Source organism: Solanum tuberosum, unplaced genomic scaffold (genome assembly GCF_000226075.1).
Source record: "Solanum tuberosum cultivar DM 1-3 516 R44 unplaced genomic scaffold, SolTub_3.0 scf00020, whole genome shotgun sequence".
Lineage (NCBI taxonomy): Eukaryota > Viridiplantae > Streptophyta > Magnoliopsida > Solanales > Solanaceae > Solanum > Solanum tuberosum.
In genome coordinates this window covers 1213254-1234362 of record NW_006238946.1, presented here as the reverse complement: position 1 = coordinate 1234362, position 21109 = coordinate 1213254, and the positions used below count along the sequence as shown (strand labels likewise).

The 21109-nt window shown below is 32.4% G+C and overlaps 3 protein-coding genes across 3 annotated transcripts; 2 read left to right on the top strand and 1 right to left on the bottom strand.

The window, feature by feature from the left end:
• Positions 1-9115: 9115 nt before the first annotated feature.
• Positions 9116-14309, bottom strand: LOC102587862 (uncharacterized). The gene is made up of 6 exons (XM_006340668.2): positions 13933-14309; positions 12908-13585; positions 10673-10758; positions 10156-10466; positions 10011-10082; positions 9116-9907 (listed from the first exon to the last, which is right to left on the bottom strand). The coding sequence occupies exons 1-6, from the start codon at positions 14102-14104 to the stop codon at positions 9631-9633; spliced, it is 1596 nt and encodes a 531-aa protein (XP_006340730.1). The 5' UTR covers positions 14105-14309; the 3' UTR covers positions 9116-9630.
• Positions 14310-16169: 1860 nt separating this feature from the next.
• Positions 16170-16932, top strand: LOC102587215 (uncharacterized). Its single transcript, XM_006340666.2, has one exon. The coding sequence runs from the start codon at positions 16302-16304 to the stop codon at positions 16791-16793; it is 492 nt and encodes a 163-aa protein (XP_006340728.1). The 5' UTR covers positions 16170-16301; the 3' UTR covers positions 16794-16932.
• A 564-nt stretch (positions 16933-17496) lies between these two features.
• LOC102587539 (endoglucanase 2-like) lies at positions 17497-20816 on the top strand. The gene is made up of 6 exons (XM_006340667.2): positions 17497-17790; positions 17876-18159; positions 18510-18944; positions 19282-19432; positions 19592-19758; positions 20064-20816. The coding sequence occupies exons 1-6, from the start codon at positions 17586-17588 to the stop codon at positions 20400-20402; spliced, it is 1581 nt and encodes a 526-aa protein (XP_006340729.1). The 5' UTR covers positions 17497-17585; the 3' UTR covers positions 20403-20816.
• Positions 20817-21109: the final 293 nt, after the last annotated feature.

Here is a 21109-nt window from a genome sequence, read left to right as displayed (position 1 = left end):
AAGATTTTCAAGATCACAAACGAATACTTGGAGCAAGTTTTCTTTTTATAGCTACAACAATTACTTGTTTACTTCTTATGATTAACATTGTTATTTATATTTCTCGTTCTGACAAAACGCTAATTATATTTAGAGCAGGATTAATTGCTGTAGCTATTATTTGTTTTCCACTTATGATCGCAGTTATTATATATGTACTTATACATTCCATTTCTCTAACCAAAAAAACCTTTCTGCCCTTTGTTGTTGTTGCTTCTCCACAGACTCAACCACTTATGCAACCATATATTAATGCCTTCGTGATCTGATCAACGTTTTTTTTTAAAAAAATAAAAAATAAAATTGGGGGCGAGGATTAATTATAATATGGGGAAGCGAACCCTCAGTAATAAGGCAGAAGTTCAAGTAGTCAACCATCTAAGCTACTCAGATTTTCCTGATCAACGGCTTTTCTATAGTTTTTATTTTTATTTTATGGTAAGATAATAAAATTGCATTGATGTGAATTTTGGTGTTGGAGTTTGATTATTTAATATATAAGCACTACAAGTTCTATGACTCTATCAATATTTTTGTTAAGAGTAACTTTATCTATTAGACCTAAAATAAGGAATCCAATTAGATTTGCTAATTCTTTGTGACTATTTGAATAATTAATAATTATCAATAAAAAATGAAAAAAACTACACAACACAACATGAAGCGTGCATATGTATTTAGAATGTCTAGCAATAGTTTAAATTTTTTATTATATGCGGATATACTTTATATTAAATAGCAAATTTTCAATTATATATACATGAATATCTTAATTATAGGCACATTAAACAGACCTTTTTTTGCTCTAATTCTCCCTTATAAACTCTCTCTCTAATCCCTAAATCAATGAGATTTTTCTCAATCTCTTTACCTATCACAATCAATTACAAGTTTTTACCTCTAAATCAAGTTTCCTCTTCATCACGTAACTACAAATACATATCAATGTTTGGTAACATTTTATAAAATAGTATTTGCTCCATCTGATTTTTCCATTGAAGCTTGTGTTTGCTATTATAGTGGTGGCGGACAATAATACTACGAAGAGGGTTACACAAGGTACACCCTTTAATTTTATGTTAAAAGTTTAGATGAAAGACCGTCTTTTGACCTGTGTATCACTCAACAACAAGGTGAAGTTGGAGGCCCAATCGTTGCAATGACAATAATCGAAATTGTGCAAAACCTGTCATGAGAAAACAAGGTGTTTAACCTTCGAAATTTTCAAAAGAAGAAAGCAATTTAGAAAAGTCAATGATGTTGCTTTCGATAGTAAAGAAAAAAACGTCGATGAAGATTTAGAGGAGTCAAAAAGAACAAGTTTTGTATCGTTCTTATTATAATGTATTTGTGTTCATTTTTTTTTAATTTTTTTTTTGACACAATGTATATTATACATCTTGAATATAGGTATTTTATAAAGAAATTCTTGATTCATTTTAATACTTTAATGTAGTGTATCAAATTGTATTCACATATTAGATGTATCAATGCTCATCCATATACTTGTGTCTTTCTTATTATACTTGTTCATCAATAAGTTGGAATCAACACTCTTTGTTTATACTTGTCGTATTGTGTTGTATTTCATATGATAAATGTACAAGTCTTTGACACAATCTATATTTTGATTAATAATTGTATTCAGAATCAATATTTCCATGTATCAATCCTTCAAAAATTCATACAAGTCAGTAATTATATTATTATGTATTCATGGATCATTCTTTCAAATAGATACCATGTATGTTTCAGTTGTAACTCTATACATTTATAATTATAATATATTCCATAATATTTAAGAATTCTTTGTTTTTTACGTTTAAATGAGTATTTTTGAGATGCTAATTTAAATAAGGAATCGTGTGGGGTGTATGGCCGTAATTTTAGTAATTATCATTTTTTTAAAAGCACCATAATTTCAGAAATTACCATTAAAATAAAATATTCTACTTTAAAGAAAATTTGTATTATATTTAGGGGTGTTCGTGGTTCGATTTGGATCGGTTATTGATTAAAATCAAAACCAAATCAATCTAATCGGTTTTTTAATTTTCTAAAACCAAACCATACCAAACGAAAAAAATAACTGTCGGTTTGGTTTAGTTTTTGTGGTTTATCCAGTTTGAAAGTAATAGTAATTTTTTTGAGGACTTACATCGACAAACACAAACAATCCACAGAAAAGCTATTGTCGGTTCAATTAAGCAATACTAGAGTTATCATTACACGAACAAAGTGTTTCAATTATTAGAAAGTGTGACTATTTTATGTGAAGTAGGGTAGGTAAAACCAAAATGGATTTTAATGGACTTGGACTTGTATTGTTAAAGTTGGACTAGAGTGTTGGACTTGAGAAAATTGTAAAGTTAAAGACTTGAGTTAATTAAAATTTAATAAAATATTTACATTTTATTTGTGAATAATATATAAATAATTATATAATTTATATATCTAATTTATCGGTTCGTTTTGGTTATTTTTGCATTTTTTTAGTAAAATCAAAATCAAAACCAAATCAAATAATATCGATTTTCAAAATTTAAAACTAAACCTAACCAAACTAAATCAAATATCAATTTTTTTAATCGGTTTGATTCGAATTGCGGTTTGATTTGATATTTTAACCATAACCATGAACAACCCTAATTATATTTATAGTATACAACCAACAAAACACCATGAATACATTATAGAGAGGTGTAACTGAAGTATAAAACAATTTGCAAATTTAATATGATTTTTTAATTAGGTATAAGGAATAAAATTGCATGACTCAATTAAATATGAATGGAATAAATAATAGTGCTTAGTGATCAAACTCTTAACACTAAAATTGACATCAATTCGATTTATTATTACAAAAGAAAAACAGTTAAGATGATCAATTTATGGCTGAGTTTTTGGAGAAGAAGCCAAATGCAGAGAGGTCTCCTTGGTATGAGATTTTAAATTACGTGAAATAAAAAATATTGAAATCATGACCACAAAATAGCTAAAAGTCATAAATATAATAAGTAAACTTGCTTTAACTAGAACTATGTTTTGTTCAAATCGAAAACTATAAACAAAAATGTTAACCATAAGATGCAAACAAGTAATGGCTGTAACAATAAAAAGAAAACTTGTTGCAAGCATTTGTCTTTGATTGGAAATTACTGAATTATTTTCTGATATTTTCATAACAATTTCTGCAGCACATAAACAAAAACATGCTACAATTGTTAGACAAATAGTCTGGAATACTAGTGAGGCCTTGTCCATTTGCCATTTAGGCTTTTCTTCTTTTGATAAACATTTATCCATCGATGACATTTTTTGTTCAAAGTTTTCGATAATGTGCTTATAAGTTAAGGGAGAAGAGCAAATTTTTATTTATATATATATATATACAGAGAGGCAATAAAATGAGTGTGCGATTAATGATGTAACTAACGATATAATACCTAACTAATAAAGACTCTTTCAAAATATTTGTACATCTCTTAAAACATTATAGCGAAATGTGTGAATATATTTCAATTTACATAGTCAAATGAGATGAGTTTCTCCTTTTATTTTGCGCAACTTACTGATCGATTGTTAGAATTTTGTAACAGAAAAAAAAAGATATAAGGTAAATAGGTAATGCATGCATGGCTATCAAGATATTACTTGATAAAAAAAAAATTATACTAATTTTTATTTTTGATTTTTTTCTGATATATGGATTAATATTTGTTGACGCCGTGTAAATCATGTTTTCTAAAACGAGGCTCAAATTTCAATGAGCCTTACAAGGCTCAAATTCCGATGAGCCTTGTAAGGCTCAGCCGCCAATGAGCCTTACAAGGCTCAAATTCCGATGAGCCTTGTAAGGCTCAGCCGCCAATGAGCCTTACAAGGCTCAGCCACCAATGAGCCTTGCAGGCTGTTATTTAAAAAAAATAAAAAATTCTCGTTTTATTTTCTTGTTTGTTAAAAGTCTAATAATAATAATATACATAGTTGTTGATATGATGCATAAAGATAGTTTAGACACTAGAAGTATGTTTTCCCTTACGTTTTATTTTTTACTTAGAAGCTATCTTATAAGTTAATTCAGGCCTCTTATTTTTTTTTAAAAAAAAATTCACGTAATACTTTTTGTGTTGAATCAAATCAATACTTTTTCGCGTGATTTATTTTTACAGTGTTGAATTAAATCAACACTGTACAAGTTTCACGCGGTATATGTTTCAACGAAGATAAAAAATAAAATACTTCAATTAGTAGTCAAAACTATTACATAAAGTGATAAAAAAAATAGTTAAAAAATACTATATTAAAATAACAAACAAACAAAATCTAAAAAAATAATAATTTAAAGGAAAAATTGCAGAAATCTCACCTTTTAGTTTACTTAGTACCATTATCCCCTATAAGTTTTACAAATCTTCAAAATCCCTCATTTTCGCGCATCAGATTAGTGTATCTCGCGCATCAGATAGTGTATCATGTATAAAATGTACATCAGATTAATTGGTGTATCTCGCGCATCAGATTAGTGTATCTCGCGCATCAGATAGTGTATCATGTATAAAATGTACATCAGATTAGTGTATCATGTATAAAATGTAATTGCATCTTACTTAACGATTAATGTATCTTGCGCATCAGATTAATGAATCAGCGCTTATATTATTGTATCTGTTTTGAGGGATTTCTGTAATTATAAACTTTTAAGGGATAGATTATAATTTTCCCTTAAAAGTATGTGATTTTTGTAATTTGCCCTAATTTAAAACTATACATATAAAAATAAAAAACTAAAGGACTTAAAAATAAGAGGCCTGAATTGACTATACAATTAAAAAAAAATTAAGTGTTGATTTGATTCAACACAAAAAGTATTACGTGAATTATTTTTTTTAAAAAAATAAGAGGCCTGAATTGATTTAAACGATAGCTTCTAAGTAAAAAATAAAAAGTAAGGGAAAACAAACTTGTAGTGTCGAAACTATCTTTATGCATCATATGAACAACTATGTATTATTATTATTATTATTATTATTATTATTATTATTATTATTATTATTATTATTAGACTTTTAACAAACAAGAAAATAAAAAGAGATCAACTTTCACATATAGCAAACACAAAAAACATATTTGTATGTTATAGCTACAGTTTGCATAATTGCGTTCCATATCAAATTTTATGTTTGCTATGAAACTTTTGATTTGTATAATTTGCTACAAACATCCAATTTTATACAAATTGTTCAGTTTTGTATAAATTTATTTATACATTGTAATTTGTATGATAAAATCTATATTTATATAATTATAAATGTATAGAACAAAAATATATGTATTTGTATTTGTATATACACTTTTCTTTCGCTTTATACAAACACAAACCATTTTATACATTTTATACTGAAATGTATAAAATGACTAATTGTATACCGAATCAGATCGAAGGGGATGTTTGCTGCAAATTACAATTAAAATAAACTATGGCTATAACATTTAATTTGAATTAATAGTTTCCTATTTCATACAATTTTCCCTTATATGTGTTTCATTCGATAAATATGAATAGTTCATATGTCATTTTTTCATTTCCTTTCGTACGTTGTGCTCATTGAAGACTAGATTGATTTTTCGTTTGGGAATATTTTTTCTCTTGGTACAATTTTGTGGATAGTTAAAAGTTTAGGTTTACTTCATGTTCTGTTGTTTAAGATTTTTGAGAATAAATGCTAAACATCAAAATAATTGTAACAATGAGAGCCAAATATCCTCAAATAATAACAAGAATTATTATACCTTACCCCAAATCTGTTTTACGCAATTTATATATTTCTAATTGTATTATTTTTACTTCTATGCCACTGGTGAGACAACTTAACTATTAATCATTGATATTGAGATTCTCTTTTATTAATTAATTAAAATTATTTGAAATCTTTTAATCAAAACAAAACAAAACAAACATTAACAAGTTTAAACCCTTATCTCGGTTCGATTCGATCTCAAATCAGCCTTAGACATCTTTAGAATAAAAGCATCATTTTTTTGGAACTTAAGTAATCAAAAATAATTTTTTTTAAAAATTTGGCGGGCGTGACGGGAGAGAGGGGTGGCGGGAGGAGTGGCATAAAAAAAATAAAAATTCAAAAGCAATTTTTTGGGGGTAGGGAGTATGGGTTGGGTGAGGTAAACAAATCTTAAAATTTGAAATATTTTTCAAAAATAATTTTCTATTTTTTTTGTTTGAGGGGGCGGGGGGAGGGGGGGCTAGTTTGGTGGTAGGGATAAAAATATATTTGAAATTTAAAAAATTTAACTTTTTTTTTTAATGGGGGGGAGGTCTGGTACGGGGTATGAGTAGGGTAAGAAAAAAAATTAAGGATGAAGTAGAGTTTTGGAAAATGTTTTTCTTAATTTTGGAAGGGAAGTCATTTTCCTTAAATTTAAGGAAACAATGAGTTGATTTGGAAAATATTTTCCAGAAAATGAGTTGATTTGGGAAACATTTTTCAGAAAATGTTTTCCTCCATACCAAACACACCCTAGATGTGCAACTTATTTCTTCCAGCAAAAATTTACAAAATGATGTAACATTAAGTAAGCGTTTGGCCATGCGATACCATATCATGATATGGAATTGTGAGATGAAATCAGCGTTTGGACATGCGATTTCACGCTGATTCCATCTCATGATTCCATATTCTTCAAAAATCATGATTTGAGATTTTTTAAATACAATTAACCCGCAAGTTTATGTTTTGTTAAAACAATCCCACATTTATATATACTAACCATTTATTTCATATGTAAATAAAATTAATAATCACATAATTACTTTTTAAAATTTATTATACTCACCAATATAAAATTTATTATTGCTTTAAATTTGGTGAATATAAATGATAAAGTAGGAATTATTTTGGTGAATATAAATAAGAACAGAGGGAGTAATACTTTTTTGGTTTTCCATAATAAAAAACTTCTCTTTCTCCTACATATGAAAATGTTTAAAGCAATTTAATATGAAAAAAAGAACAAAATTGGTCATGTATATTTGATAATCACTACTTTCAATATGTTTGATTTTAGCATGAAATTTAATGCACTGAAAATGTGTAATTGCACACAAGTGTAACAAGGCATGAACCATATGATATTGACACACAAGTGAAAATTGTCATAACTTGTATAATGTTACATAGTAATTTGCAAGAATACCAAAGGGTGATGAACTATTTATGGTCTATGAGCATGAAAATATAGTTGCAAATGATATTGACCAAAAAATGGCTCAAAGTAACAATGTTGGTTCGTCTTCTTGGTCATATGATCGAGATATGCAAGTTCAACGTGAAAAGATTGTCCGTACTATGTGGGAGGATTATATTAAAGACTAGTACACTACAATTTAATTATGTTCAATTTTTTTATTGAATTAAAATTTGATCAATTAAAGTTAGATGAAACAATTAATTAAGTGGAGAACAAATAGTTTTGTAATAATTTATTATGCGATTTTATAAATTTTATTGAATAAACAATTGGGGCTATATTGAAGAGTTTTACAACATATGAGATTCTTATGCTAATGAGAAAATATACAACACAAAAATTTCATATCGCATGTCCAAACAAAACTTCAACTTCATCTCTTTATATCATATCATGATTTCATATCGCATGGCCAAACGGGACTAATGAATAAAAAAACAAAAGATCTAGTCCAAGAATTATATATAACGGAATCGTCTCATTTGAAATTCAATACTCAATTTTGTATATCTAAAACAAAATTTCCAAAATCGACAAATAAAATTAAAGCATCTATTTAGGAGTCATCAATAATTGATGTCATGAATAAGAACCGAGCAAAAGACATACACCAAGGCAAAAACAAGAAAAAGCAAAAGAAAAATGTCTATAGTGAGAAACATTGTTCTATCTAGAAGACTATTAAGTGGGGAATTTGTTCGATTTACCATACAAGGCCAAGTAAGAATAGCTAAACCTAGTGACCCAAAGCAGATTGTAAGTAAACATATTTGGTCGGAAAAGGGATCTTCTTTTAAATTTCTCATCTTCATTTGGTAATCCAAACTTTTTTTGTATGAATATAATGCAAAACTGCTTATGATTACCAGACACATAAATTGGAACCAGTAGTTGTAGTATGATGATGTCTCATCTTTCTTTTCCAAGCTGTTGTTATTTTTTTCAATTGACATGACCTTACCGATCGATCGATCGATCGATGTAAAAGAATGAATAAATTGATAATAAGAAAAGATGAAAATGAAGGATTGTAATTTTATTTTGTTTACATATAAAGGATTACATGTACGTACAAATCACGTAACTAATGAGAGAGAATTTTGGATGCACTTCTGTTTGTACTGGTCTTCAGATAAATTTGTGGCTCATATCATAATTTTACTTACAATTACATTAGAAAGCAGTTTGGAACTGAGATTCAAAATAAATATAAAAAAATTAAAATAAGCATATTAATCATGTTTACCTGACTCATTATATGTTAATCATTTTTTGGTGAGATGTTTTGTGGTGAAATAAAAATGAACGTGCCATAGCCAAGTTGTCTATACAAATGGGCGTTTCAACCTTGTTATACATTTGGTGACATTGCTGAGTATTATTTCCAGAGGCGGAGCTAGGTGGGGGCTCGTGGGTTCGGACGAATTCAAGCTTTTTTGTAGACCATGTATTTGTATTAGAAAATTAAATAAAGATAAAATTAATTGACAGCTTAATGGTAAGAAAGGAAAGTGAAAATAAAATGCTTTTCACACTAGTAATTATGGGTTCTCGTTTTTTCTCTCCTAACCCAGTGAATTTATTCATTCCTTTGTTTAATTTGACTCAGCGTAAATTTAGACATAAAAAAACTTTTTTGAAATAAAACTAGCATATTTTAGAAAGAGTATTACAAGTCACAACAATAGTTGACAAATGAATTATTTCATCTCTGGAAATCCCTCTTTCTCCTATTTTAAAGTATAGGAATTCACAAGTAGCCGTAAATATTCCATGAAGTAGAAAAAAAAAAAAAAAAAACTCTCAGTTAAGACAACTTAACTTGAAAACATACATTAACAATACGACCCTTAGGACCAAAGCTTGTGGGCAAATAATTAAATGTGTAACCAATGACATGAATTATACATCGTGTAAGCTTAAAAAATACACACGGATGGGCATTCCTCAAGAGGAGTATTATTTGAGTAGAGTTTATCCAATCTGACGAGTAATTATTTGATAGCTGCCTCACGTCATTATAACCCACCGCAAATTGGAAGACCATACATATTACAATATCAGAGCTACAAGCTCTAGATCACTCTTCTCCACTTGAATGTTCCTCCTTGGTTTGCGATATTGCGAATGCAGATCAAAGAGCGGGAGGATTAAGCTTCTATATTAGAAGATATCCATCAAATGGAGTAGCAAACAAGCAATCTCCAACAATTTTAATGCTTCACCAACTCGACAAGGAGAGGAGAGGGGACCCAAATACCAACAACGTTGATAATTTTAGCAGATGACGATTGATCAATATACACAAGTCAGAATGTGCCTTCAATTTTCATACCACTGCCTGTTTGCAGGTCCTCGTCGATATCGACCTGGATAACGGGGCTCCGAATGCCTTCTCATTGGCATCTTTACTCTTTCCATGCTCTCCTCTTCTTGTCTCACTGACTGTTTTCTTGAGGAAAACCTTGGCCTAGAGGAGCTTGATTTCTTTTGCGAGTCTGCTTCATATGACAAGGGCTGCAACCCATGTAAATCATGCTCGGGAACATATCCAGTTGGCCTTTTAGATTCATCCATTCTTCTAAATGTGATTGAAATCCTATGTGAGGTAAGGATTAGCAAGATGTTAGCATGTTACACAACGGAACAGAAGATTTATCTATGACTAGCTAGAGACTTCTGAACATTCAGTTTGTACCTACCTCTTAGTAGGCACAGCTGGCACACAGTGTTTAGCTACATCAGCTCCATTTCCATTCAAGACAAGTACAGATCTGTAATGTAATGCCATTAATGGTCAATCTTCCTAATTTCACAACTTATGATAAGACGAACACGCTCACTTACCCCACTGGCAACGGTATTGCAATCGCACCAGCAAATTCACCAGGACCCACTATTTTCAAGTTGGATCCGAACACAATGTTGCACTCGCTAAGGAATGAAACAGTACAAAATGGGCGCACAAAATCATGATTGTCAATATGTGGTGGTATGCAATCGCCTTCTTCGTAAATGTTGATAATACAGCTGTCTGGAACACAAGTTGAAGGCATCACATGCCACCTTACAAGCCTTCTAATCATGACCTTCAAAAGATCAGGCAATGGATCAACAGTTCCACTTTTGAGGATCCCTGGGGGATTGCCACTCTTATCCTGCCATAAAGAAAATTCAGTCATTATGCCATCTGTGATTAACCCATATGCCACATCCCTATCATAGAAGAAGGTTGTCAACTGAACTGGGGATTTGGAGGAGGGATCTTTGTTACAGAATTGTCACCTAATAATAACACAAAATTTAAGGCACTCGGTTCTGTGTGGAGAAGGAGGGATAAAAGATAAGATTGTAAAATGCTTACTGGTGCATAGTTGTAACAACAGCCAAATTGGATTGTCACACGTCCTTTGCCCCTCATCCACTTTGTTGGTGTAGTATAAGTCCTCTCTAAACAATCACCATAGGCAGGTAAGAACCATAAGATAACTAAAATTGACAGAAATAACTTAACAAACAAATTTAAAAGAGAAATTTAAGGAGGGGAAGCTCAAAGAAAAAAAAATCCTGTTGTTACAACTTACAAATTTAAAGGAAAAACAATAACAGATCGAACTAATTCATGAGTGATTCACAAGGAAGACAAATTGACACAAAACTAGGGTAAATTACTGAATTAGGGTAGAAGATTTTTAAAGAAAGGTCCGTGAACTACTTCAGGAATCTTCAAAAAGGGAAGGTGCCCGTGTCATTCTAACAGAAAACGACAAATTAGCCAAATGGACAAAATGCGCATCTTGTAAAACTAATTGCACATTTTTTTCAACTGAAAACTCATAGTTATGCCTAAACCTTTATTTTTGCAACTTAGTCTTTCCTATACCATACTCAACAAAATTCTATGATATCTTTGTTAATGTTTTCAACAGGGAACAGTTTCTAAGTTGAATCAAGAAAAAATTGGTGCTAAATCTAGTTATATTGGTTATTTACCGTTGAAGACATGGACCTTGAACCTAACTCAACCTTAAATGCTAGATCAAGAAGTGCAGATTGCTCAAGAACATATAAAGAGAACAAATAACTCTTGACCAGCCAATATGGGACTCTAATACACCCCATACTCCCAGGACTGGACATCCAGAGCATGGACAATATAAGACGGGGGACCCAACATCATAAACAATGAATTTTGATGAGCTTGACTATTATACCATGTTAGAGAAATGGACCTTGAGCGCAACAAAACTTCAAAAGCTAAGCTCAAGACGTGAGGATTGCCCAAGACCATATAAAGAGACCAAGTAAACTTTGACCCACCAATGTGGGACTCCAAGAGTTACCATGGTAGAAGCGGACTCTTTTCTTTTAGTTAAGATGCAATAATAAAGGTAAGTTTCCACATTACTGGATTTCTATGCAATTAATCTAGACATCTGGCATCAACACTAGGCATTTTAACAAAGTTTCTTCAATTACGAAAAAAGGAAGAAGAGATTTCTCATGCCACATAGTACCACCTTATATAGATATCAACATCAACAAACTAAAATAGAATAAACATTACTGAGACAAGATTCCCCATTTCAATACATTGAAGTCTAGGATGCCCAAAGCAGCTTTGCTTCAACGTACATTACTGCAGCTCTCAGTAACAGACGAAAAAGAGAAATAAGGCATCTTGAAAGAAGTAGACAGCTAATGTTGAATCTGAATGATTCGATATCCTCTCAAATAAGGAGTAATAGGTACGTTTTCCTGCATAAGATTCTTATTGTGAAAGATACTGGTAGGTAAAAAGAAGCACGCCAATGCAATAGATTGATCCTCTCTCAAGCAAAGCCAAAAAAAATTTTCTTACTTTTCCTGTAGTTACTAATACACTAACTCCATGTCAATCGCCCTACTTGAAAGATTTCAGCATCTAAATAGCATAGAACCTAAAAGGAATTGGATGACTATCTGCCAAAATAAAGATTAAGGCATGAACAACTATATTAACATCAAAATGCTTAATTCCATTGCTAAATTGTTGGAAAAACTGAACCAGAATCAACAATGGTAAATCTCGCATTCTACAAAACTAGCAGTTGTGTAATGTACACGCAATCAATCAGAATTTCTTGAGCTTGCCATGTGATTTCTCCGTTAAACTCAGCCAGCCCTACCACCTCACAGGGAAACAAATATTAATTTGACAAATAAGCTCACATCTATGCTACAAATACAGATTATTTAGCCCTCTGATCAGTGACAGGACTGCATGCCAGGATTGAGAGAGCTCAAGAGCAAATAAAGAAATCAATAAGAAATAAAAAAAAGAGAACACGCTAGTTAGTACCAATCATCGAACACCATTAATATTGTAATGTTTCAATTCTAACAACAACAAAGTGGATTAAAAATGAGTGTTCTAATTCACAGAAACACCTGCTTAAATTTCAAATACACTTGAAGTTTAAGCATTAACATGCTAGACAATATCAAGCAAGAAACTATGCCTGCTTTAAGTATGCTTTGCAAAACCCAATATGACAATAAAATCCATTTGAGAAAAGGAAAAAGAATGGTTAAGGGCTATATCAAGAGTAAAACAAACCTTTCAGTTCCCCATTCTTCCCCATCTGGTCAAGCTTCTCCACATATTTAACTATTCTAATTTGCTCAGCGGCGCTAAAGACACCCTTATGTAGCTCCAATCCATCAAGTATATTCACAATTTTCCCGCTCACCCTCTCCAAACATATGAAATCCTTTTTCCTCTTCACATTACAGAATCTAATGTACTCTCGTTGCTCCCTTGACAATTCTGTTTTTTGCTTACTCTCCGGAGTAGTAATTTCCTGTTCAGCCACACCATTCACCTGACTTCTCAAGGCAATTGACTCATTCACTTCCTCAGCTTGAAGTTCATCCTCCTGAGCCATATCTGCCCATGACATCTTCACTTTTGGGGTAGTCACAGGTAAGGATGAGTTGAATGCTTCACTTGTAGATGCCTCTCCAACAGGTTGAGATTGAGAATCTGCGCCATCTATACAACTGTCAGATGAATTTCTGTCCACAGAAAGCTCCTCAAAGGGCTCCCCACCAGCCCCATCTTTCCAACTCCCCAATGAGTTTGTATCTGCATTATCATTCAAGTCACCGTAATCATTCCAACTTCCAAGCGAATTGTTGTCACAATTTTCTTGACTCCCATTGCATCCATCCGAATCACAAGTCAAAACACTCACATTCTTTGGTTGCTTCAAGCATTCTGCATTACCACTAACTTCTGCAATCATACCAACAAAGTCTCTGATCAGAAAACTCACAAAATAAACAACTTTACACCTTCATAATATTAAAGTAAAACCGAAAAGCAGAAATCAGAGTAGGTTCTTCACGACTAAGTAATTGTCCAAAAACATCTTTATTACAAAATTTCAACAAATAATCAAACTTGAAGCAACACACTCTTCCTCTAGAGATAAACCTCATCCAACAAAAAGAGTAAAGCACATAAAAGCTGTGAACTTTATGCAAGTATAAATCAGTATATGAACTACACAGTTTATCAATAGCAAACATATGCATTAACACACATTAAGGTAAGGATAGAGAAGGATAAAGAGAAATTACTAAAATTGAGGGATCGGATGCGATCGGAGAGGGTCTGGGTGCAGGAGCGGCAAAGGTCACGGGAGAGAAAGGGGAGCCAATTGGAGAGAAACTCGGAGGCGATACGGAGTTCATCGGAGTTGTAATTGAGAAGGAAGGGATCGTCCTTCCGAGTTCGCTGGTGGTCGGACATGGCGGACGAGTCAACTCGGTATATTGAAGGCGAGTGGATGATTCAATTTTTCCGAATTGTTAAGTTGCTTTGAGAATAAGATGTTGGTGTAATTCCAAAGAAATTTAGAGGGGTGTTTTGTCAATTCATATAAGTAAAAGAAAATTAAGCGGTTGAAGTTTCCTAAGCATACCCTCATTACTAGAAAATATGATTTTCCATCTCCACATGTAACTAAAACTGCTTTAATTTTTGTAGGGGGAAAGTTCAGCCACCTTAAAAGGGAAATTCGAGAAACTCTTAAAAGAAACATTGGAAGAGAAAAAAAAACAAACATATGGGACCCATTCCCAACTCCGATTTTTGAATTGAGTTTCGATGAAGTATCATATTTCAAAGGCAAAAACATTCATTACTTCTGAACTTGAAGCTTTTTATTTAGTGTACACTTAAATTATATTTTGTTTTAATTATTTTTGAATTTATTTATTCCTTCATCACATACATTTTTTTTATCCACCTACTCCTATTATGACTACATGTGCGCGATAGCTGGCAAAAGTGATGATGTGAATTTCCACTTGGATAAATAATAGTTACCTAGATAAATTAATATGGCAAAAAATAAATATCAAACCTTCTCACCTAAAACTTTCGAACTAAGTTTCTCACTAAAACTTTTGGACTAAACCCGAAAATCTTCAAGAAATTAATATTTAGTACTGGAGAACTCAGATTAAATGCCAGCACAAGACTTTTATTGTTGGGAATAAAATAAACTAATTTTGGATTAAAAAAATCGGTGGGGATTGGGATTGTTTTTGCAAAAGTATTTTGAAGAAAATGGGTTGCAGGGGAGGGAATAGGGTGCTGTAAATTAGATTTTAAAAAAGTTAAAACAATTAGGTAAAATGCTACATGTCATTTATTCATTGGATAGTTTTTTAAAAATTTAAAACTCATTCTTTAAAAGTTATTTTTGAATAAGGGCTGATTTCGCGGAACTCCTTTTGAATTTGGGTTTTTCTAGACGCGAAGTTGGTCAATTAAATTTCAAATTTGTCTGAAATTCTTACCAAGTAAGTGTTAATCTTTGTTTCCTTTACTTTTCATTTACATTTTGCCCTATTTTTCATTTAAAATATGCCAAATATTAAAGAAAAATAGAGATTTTACGTTTTTTTACCGTTGTAGCTTTATGATGTGACAAAAAATCACTTCTTTATGCGCCTAGTAGAGTGTGTTGTCAATTTCTATGCCAGGTGACAATAAAGGTGTACGCGATGGAGGAATAAACAAGTTCGAGGTAATTAAAACGGAATATAATTTAGGTGTACACCGAATAAAAAGCTTCAAGTTCAGGAGGGTAATGAATACTTTTGCCTATTTTAAATCGAGTTTGAATTTTGAGTTGCTAATCTAAGTTGAATATGATGAGACTAAACAAAAATGAATTTGAAAATTACTTTTTTAAAAATATTTTCCTTTGTTACCAAAATACACCTTCAGACTCCATTTATTTTCTATAGTGAAAGTTTATGAAGGTTACCCAAAATAAAAAGATCTTTGTTTACTTTTTTAATAGAAAAAGAAACTATAAGAGAGATGGGGAACAAATTCTTATTCCATTGTTCTATTTTTCATTAAAAATAAATAAATATATATATATATATATATATATATATATTCTTTTAATAGTTGAGACTTTAAAAAGAAATTACAAGTACTTCCTTTAATAGTAACAAAATATCTCATGATTATTACTTTCAAAAATATTATTTTCTATATATATTTTACAGTTAGTTAAAACAGGTTACAATTAAAAAGAAACCTAACAATTCAGTCAAGCAATTTCAAGACTTTGATAAAAAGGAGGTAGTGGAAGGATTCGTGTAAAGTTGGAAATTAGTACCCAAATAACATTTATTTATTGTTGAGCAAAATTACGCAATATTTATATAGATGAAAAATACAAATAACTTATAGGAATGAAATTTTACTTTATATGCACCCAACTATGAATTTCCCTTATTATAAAAAAGAAAATACAAATAACTTATAAAATAATCTGGACACACATCAACCTGATTAAAGGAAAAAAAAAGAGAATCTCTCCTTAGTTGGGATAAATAAAAAGATAAGGTAATGAAAAGTATTGTGTGTATACTGGCCTCACACTGTGATGCTTTAACTAAAATTCCCTGAAAGCAAATGAAAAATGAACACAACCATGCTCTGTAGCTACCCAAAACACTTCACTCCCCTCCCAATACAACTTTTCTCCAAATCTCAACATCGCCATGTAGTTCGTTTTCCCATCAAATGCAGCAGCAGCAGTGATAATGGCAACGAATCGCAACCCGTTACACCACCAAACACGGTGGAGATTCGAATCAGAAGACGTCCGTCAAAACGACAAAGGCAGAAGGAAGAAGAAATGATAAATGCAGGGAAACAAGCTGTTAAACCTAAACCTCCACCAAAGGATTGGGAATCAATGAATCTAACTGAGAAGGCAATTGAATTGTACGTTGGAGAAAAAGGACTTTTGTTCTGGCTAAACAAATTTGCTTATGCTTCTATTTTTATTATAATTGGGGGTTGGATACTTTTTCGATTTGTTGGTCCTGCATTTGACCTTTACCAGTTGGATACTCCTACTCCTCTTGCTCCTGAATCTATGTTTAAAGGTACAGGAGACAAACCTTGATCCACTGGAAAGCTCAAGTTTGAGATCATCAGAAGAAATTTTTCCCCTCTTTGCTTTAATTAGTCCAATTTTTTGTAACTTGAAAGTTATTAGTACTACTAGATTTAAGCAAATAATTGGATACTATATGTTTTTGTTATCCCTTTAACCACTACAGTACTCTTAGTCCTGATGCTGTATCAAAGAAGAGTTCAGTGGTAATGCTTGCATAAGTTATGCGAGGATATATATATTTTATGGCCGATAACATATGAAATCTCTATATAACTAAAACATGAAGCCCTTAATACTATTTCTTGAACTTGAAATTGTCAACCTCTTTGTACACCCAATGACATAAGAAAATTTAAGATGGTCCATGATATATTCTCTTTCAGAACTTAAATATTGCATTTTTTTACTTGATTTTTAATATTCCTTTTTTATGGAGTAAAGTTGAAGCAATTAGTTCCTTGACAAAGAGGGAGCAAGCATAGTTGGAATATGATTAAAAAAGAATAACCTTTCGTAAGCGGGAGGGTTTTATTAGTTTAGGAAGAGGAATAAGCATCAAGATTCTCGTTAATTACAGTTCCAAATACTTCCAAAATGTTGGAAGGAGAGAAATCAAGAATCAGATAAAGACAAAGCTCAGATATGCCGGTTTCATCTCTATGTACTGTATTTTGGTGATTGTCAAGATACTCAAATAGCATATATAATGAGGCCACACGAAGAGTATAATTTAGTTCATTCAAAGAATGGAAGGTCTGATTTTATTCGAAACATTTTGGTGAAGAGAATTGAAATTGAATGGAGAAAGAACCACACAAGGATAAAGGATGGGTATGGAGGGGGCTGATCCTGGTGATCATGGCTCTTGTTCTTGCTGCAGTTTTAATCAGTTTCCGAAAATATTTTCATCGTTCTAATTCTTCAGAGGCAAATGCTCACCAAGTGGTTGACAAATATGCAAATGCTCTAAGCATTGCTATGCAATTCTTCGACGTTCAGAAGTGTAAGACTAGCTATATTCACATTGATCACTTAATTAGTCCTAAGTTTAGGAGTACTTATTTTGATTTTTGAATCATTAACTGCAGCTGGAAAATTGGTGAATAATAAGATTGCTTGGAGAGGAGATTCGGCTTTGGGAGATGGAAGTGAAGTGAATTTGGATTTAAGTAGAGGAATGTATGATGCTGGAGACCATGTGAAGTTTGGATTTCCAATGGCATTCACTGCTACAGTTTTCTCATGGGCTATTTTGGAGTATGGAAACCACATGAACATGGTGAATGAGCTGGATAACGCCCATGAATCCCTCAAGTGGATCACTGATTTTCTTATTAATGCTCATCCTTCGGAGAATGTCCTGTATATTCAGGTAGAATAATTCCCTATGACAATTGAGAAGTATTTTCAGTTTTTCCTCAGTACTAATTTGGAACTTCCTGTGATATTTCCTTTGCGAAATTGTTGTTCCTTCCTTTGCACTATAATCATGTAGAACTTCCATTTTGTTTTCTACTTCCAACTTCCTAAACAAGGCCTCCTGTAACTGGTTTTCTGACTGCTGAGAATGTGTTTTCTTATCCTTCTAGCCAATGCAAATGACGACGTTCTAGTTTGTTGCTGCACACAGCATATACACAAGTCATAAACGCCTGCAGTATTAAGATAAAAGGGAAATGTTGCTTAATGAAGTGTCTTTATGTGTTTTTTTCTGCAAAAAAGGTGGGGGACCCAAAGCTGGATCACACATGCTGGGAAAGACCTGAGGAAATGACAGGAAAAAGGCTTCTTACACAAGTTAACGCATCGTATCCTGGGACAGATGTTGCGGCTGAAAGTGCAGCAGCAATGGCAGCTGCATCCTTGGTGTTCAAGGCAATTGACTCTGCCTACTCAGGAACACTGTTAAAGCATGCCAAACAGTTATTCAAATTTGCTGATAGTTATAGAGGTTCGTATAGTATCAGCATACCCGGAGTGCAAGATTTCTATAATTCTACTGGATTTTTGGATGAACTCTTGTGGGCATCTGCTTGGCTTTATCATGCTACTGGAGACAAATCTTACTTAACATATGTGTCTGCAAATGGCAATGCGTTTGCTAATTGGGGAAATCCATCTTGGTTTTCTTGGGAAAACAAATTGGCTGGAGTTCAGGTATTGTACACATACATGTCACGAAGTTGCATGTATTCCAGAATTCTAGCTTTTAGATGTTAGCTATTAGAACTGATAGTATCTGTTTGTGCAATTAGCATGAAGTTGGAAAAATACGATACTTGGAAATACTATGAAGAACACAAAATCTTGCTTATGTTTGGATTGCTTACTTTGCTTTGTTATAACAGGTTAAGGCCCATAATTTGGTGAAGCATGTACCTCTATACTGATAAATCATGTTCATAAACAAAAATTGAGTATTGACCTTTTTTTTATTGTTCAGAAGAAAGATTTCTCCAGCTAACAACTATGCAGATTTTTACCTTTGATTCAGGTCCTATTATCAAGGGTCAATTTCTTTGGTTCAAAGGAAGACATTTCAACTGAGGAAAGTCTTTCCCTCCAGTCGTACAGACAAACTTCTGAGATCTTCTTGTGTGGACTTCTACCTGAATCCCCAACGGCAACCTCTCAAAGAACAGCAGGTATTGTGATGAAATTGTGACCCTGTCAGCAAATTTGGCCCATCCATATTTAGATCCCTTCTAAATAAAGAAAAACATGTCAGCAAGTCATTGTATAATTATGATGTTTTTCTTTTTAGAAAGAAAAGTTGCTGCAATAAAACTATAATTTTGTGGCAGATGGCCTGGTATGGGTGAACCAGTGGAATCCATTCCAGTATTCTGTGGCCTCTTCATTTCTGGCAGTGGTTTACAGTGATTACATGCTTAGCTCCCAAACATCAAATTTATATTGCAGTGGGAAGTTATATGAACCAACAGAATTGCGCAACTTTGCAGTTTCACAGGTATGTACTAATGTATGCACGGCCAATTGAACATGTCATTAACATCCTTTTAGTAGTTTCAGTTGAGCAACACATATGACTCCAGAGTCTGATTTTCTGTGTAGATGAAATGGTCCGTTGAACAGACTAAAGGGCTAAGAAGAACATCTTTTAAATAATTTCTCTTGAATAAACTTTTGTCTTATGTATTTGCTTCTTTCTTGATATGCTCTTAAGCAGTATTTTTGTTTTTTTAACTCTGAATGCATTACACCTCAAGGCCATCGAACTTCTATATCACAACGAACTTCTTATTTTGTTTTCAGTTGGATTATATCTTGGGAAACAATCCAATGGAAATGAGCTACCTTGTTGGTTATGGAAGTAGATATCCTCAGCAAGTTCACCATAGAGGTGCTTCAATTCCAGTAAATGCTAATTCTAATTGCAGTGATGGCTTCAAATGGCTTCACACAAGACACCCTAATCCAAATGTTGCAGTTGGAGCTCTTGTTGGGGGACCATCCCTTAGTGATACATACATGGACTCTCGTAACAACATTTCGCAAAGTGAACCAACTACCTACAACAGTGCCCTCATTGTAGGACTCATCTCAGGCCTTATCACCTCTTCTTCACAAGTAGAGTCATTTGTGAAAAACTGAAAACTCAACTCCATCACTGTTTTCTCCCTGTTAACTAAGCAGGCCTTGCCTTAACCTGTCATCAGAATTCAGACAGCCTGCCCTCACCAGGCTGGTGGCCTAAACTATACTCTATCTGGACAGGGTCAATAGCTTTGGCTCGAATCATGTATATATATTATATATAAAGAAATGTATCGTGATAGATATGTCCCTAAGAGCGATTACTCGATCAAAGTAAAGAAGTTGTCAAAATGTACATTCCTAACATCCTTCAACCTAGGTATGCAATTGGAGGCATCTATATTTGTCCATGCATTGGGTGTTTCCTATGTAAATATTTGAAATAAAAACAAAAGCCATTTCATCCGGGCACAGTTATAGTATTTAATTTGAAGCAGGTACTATGATCTGCATGTAATGTTATGCCCTAAATTTCATTCTTGTCTAACTGAGCTATGACCAATGATATATTAACAAGGATTTACTAATTTATACTCACTGTTAATGTAATGAAACTTTTACAATGTCAATGCAATTTAATATAATTAAAATTACTTATCTTATTTTCTAGATTACCAATTTCATTCAGTATGGGTAATGATCAACACATGCCTTTCAATAACCGATAGTACAACCAACTCTACACTGACATTTGTTTGTAAAATTTTGAACAAGATATAGTCTTATGAGTAATATTCTTATACACTTTATGTTATCTTCCTCAT

Excerpts from the sequence above, each read along its gene's own strand:
- LOC102587862 (XM_006340668.2), bottom strand. The coding sequence starts at position 14,104 with ATGTCCGACCACCAGCGAACTCGGAAGGACGATCCCTTCCTTCTCAAT. Across the intron at positions 13,586-13,932 it reads CATCCGATCCCTCAATTTTA|AAGTTAGTGGTAATGCAGAA; the intron begins GTAATTTCTCTT and ends GTATGATTGCAG. Across the intron at positions 10,467-10,672 it reads GTTGTTACAACTATGCACCA|GATAAGAGTGGCAATCCCCC; the intron begins GTAAGCATTTTA and ends TCTTTATGGCAG.
- LOC102587215 (XM_006340666.2), top strand. The coding sequence starts at position 16,302 with ATGAACACAACCATGCTCTGTAGCTACCCAAAACACTTCACTCCCCTC.
- LOC102587539 (XM_006340667.2), top strand. The coding sequence starts at position 17,586 with ATGGAGAAAGAACCACACAAGGATAAAGGATGGGTATGGAGGGGGCTG. Across the intron at positions 18,160-18,509 it reads AGAATGTCCTGTATATTCAG|GTGGGGGACCCAAAGCTGGA; the intron begins GTAGAATAATTC and ends TCTGCAAAAAAG. Across the intron at positions 18,945-19,281 it reads ACAAATTGGCTGGAGTTCAG|GTCCTATTATCAAGGGTCAA; the intron begins GTATTGTACACA and ends CCTTTGATTCAG.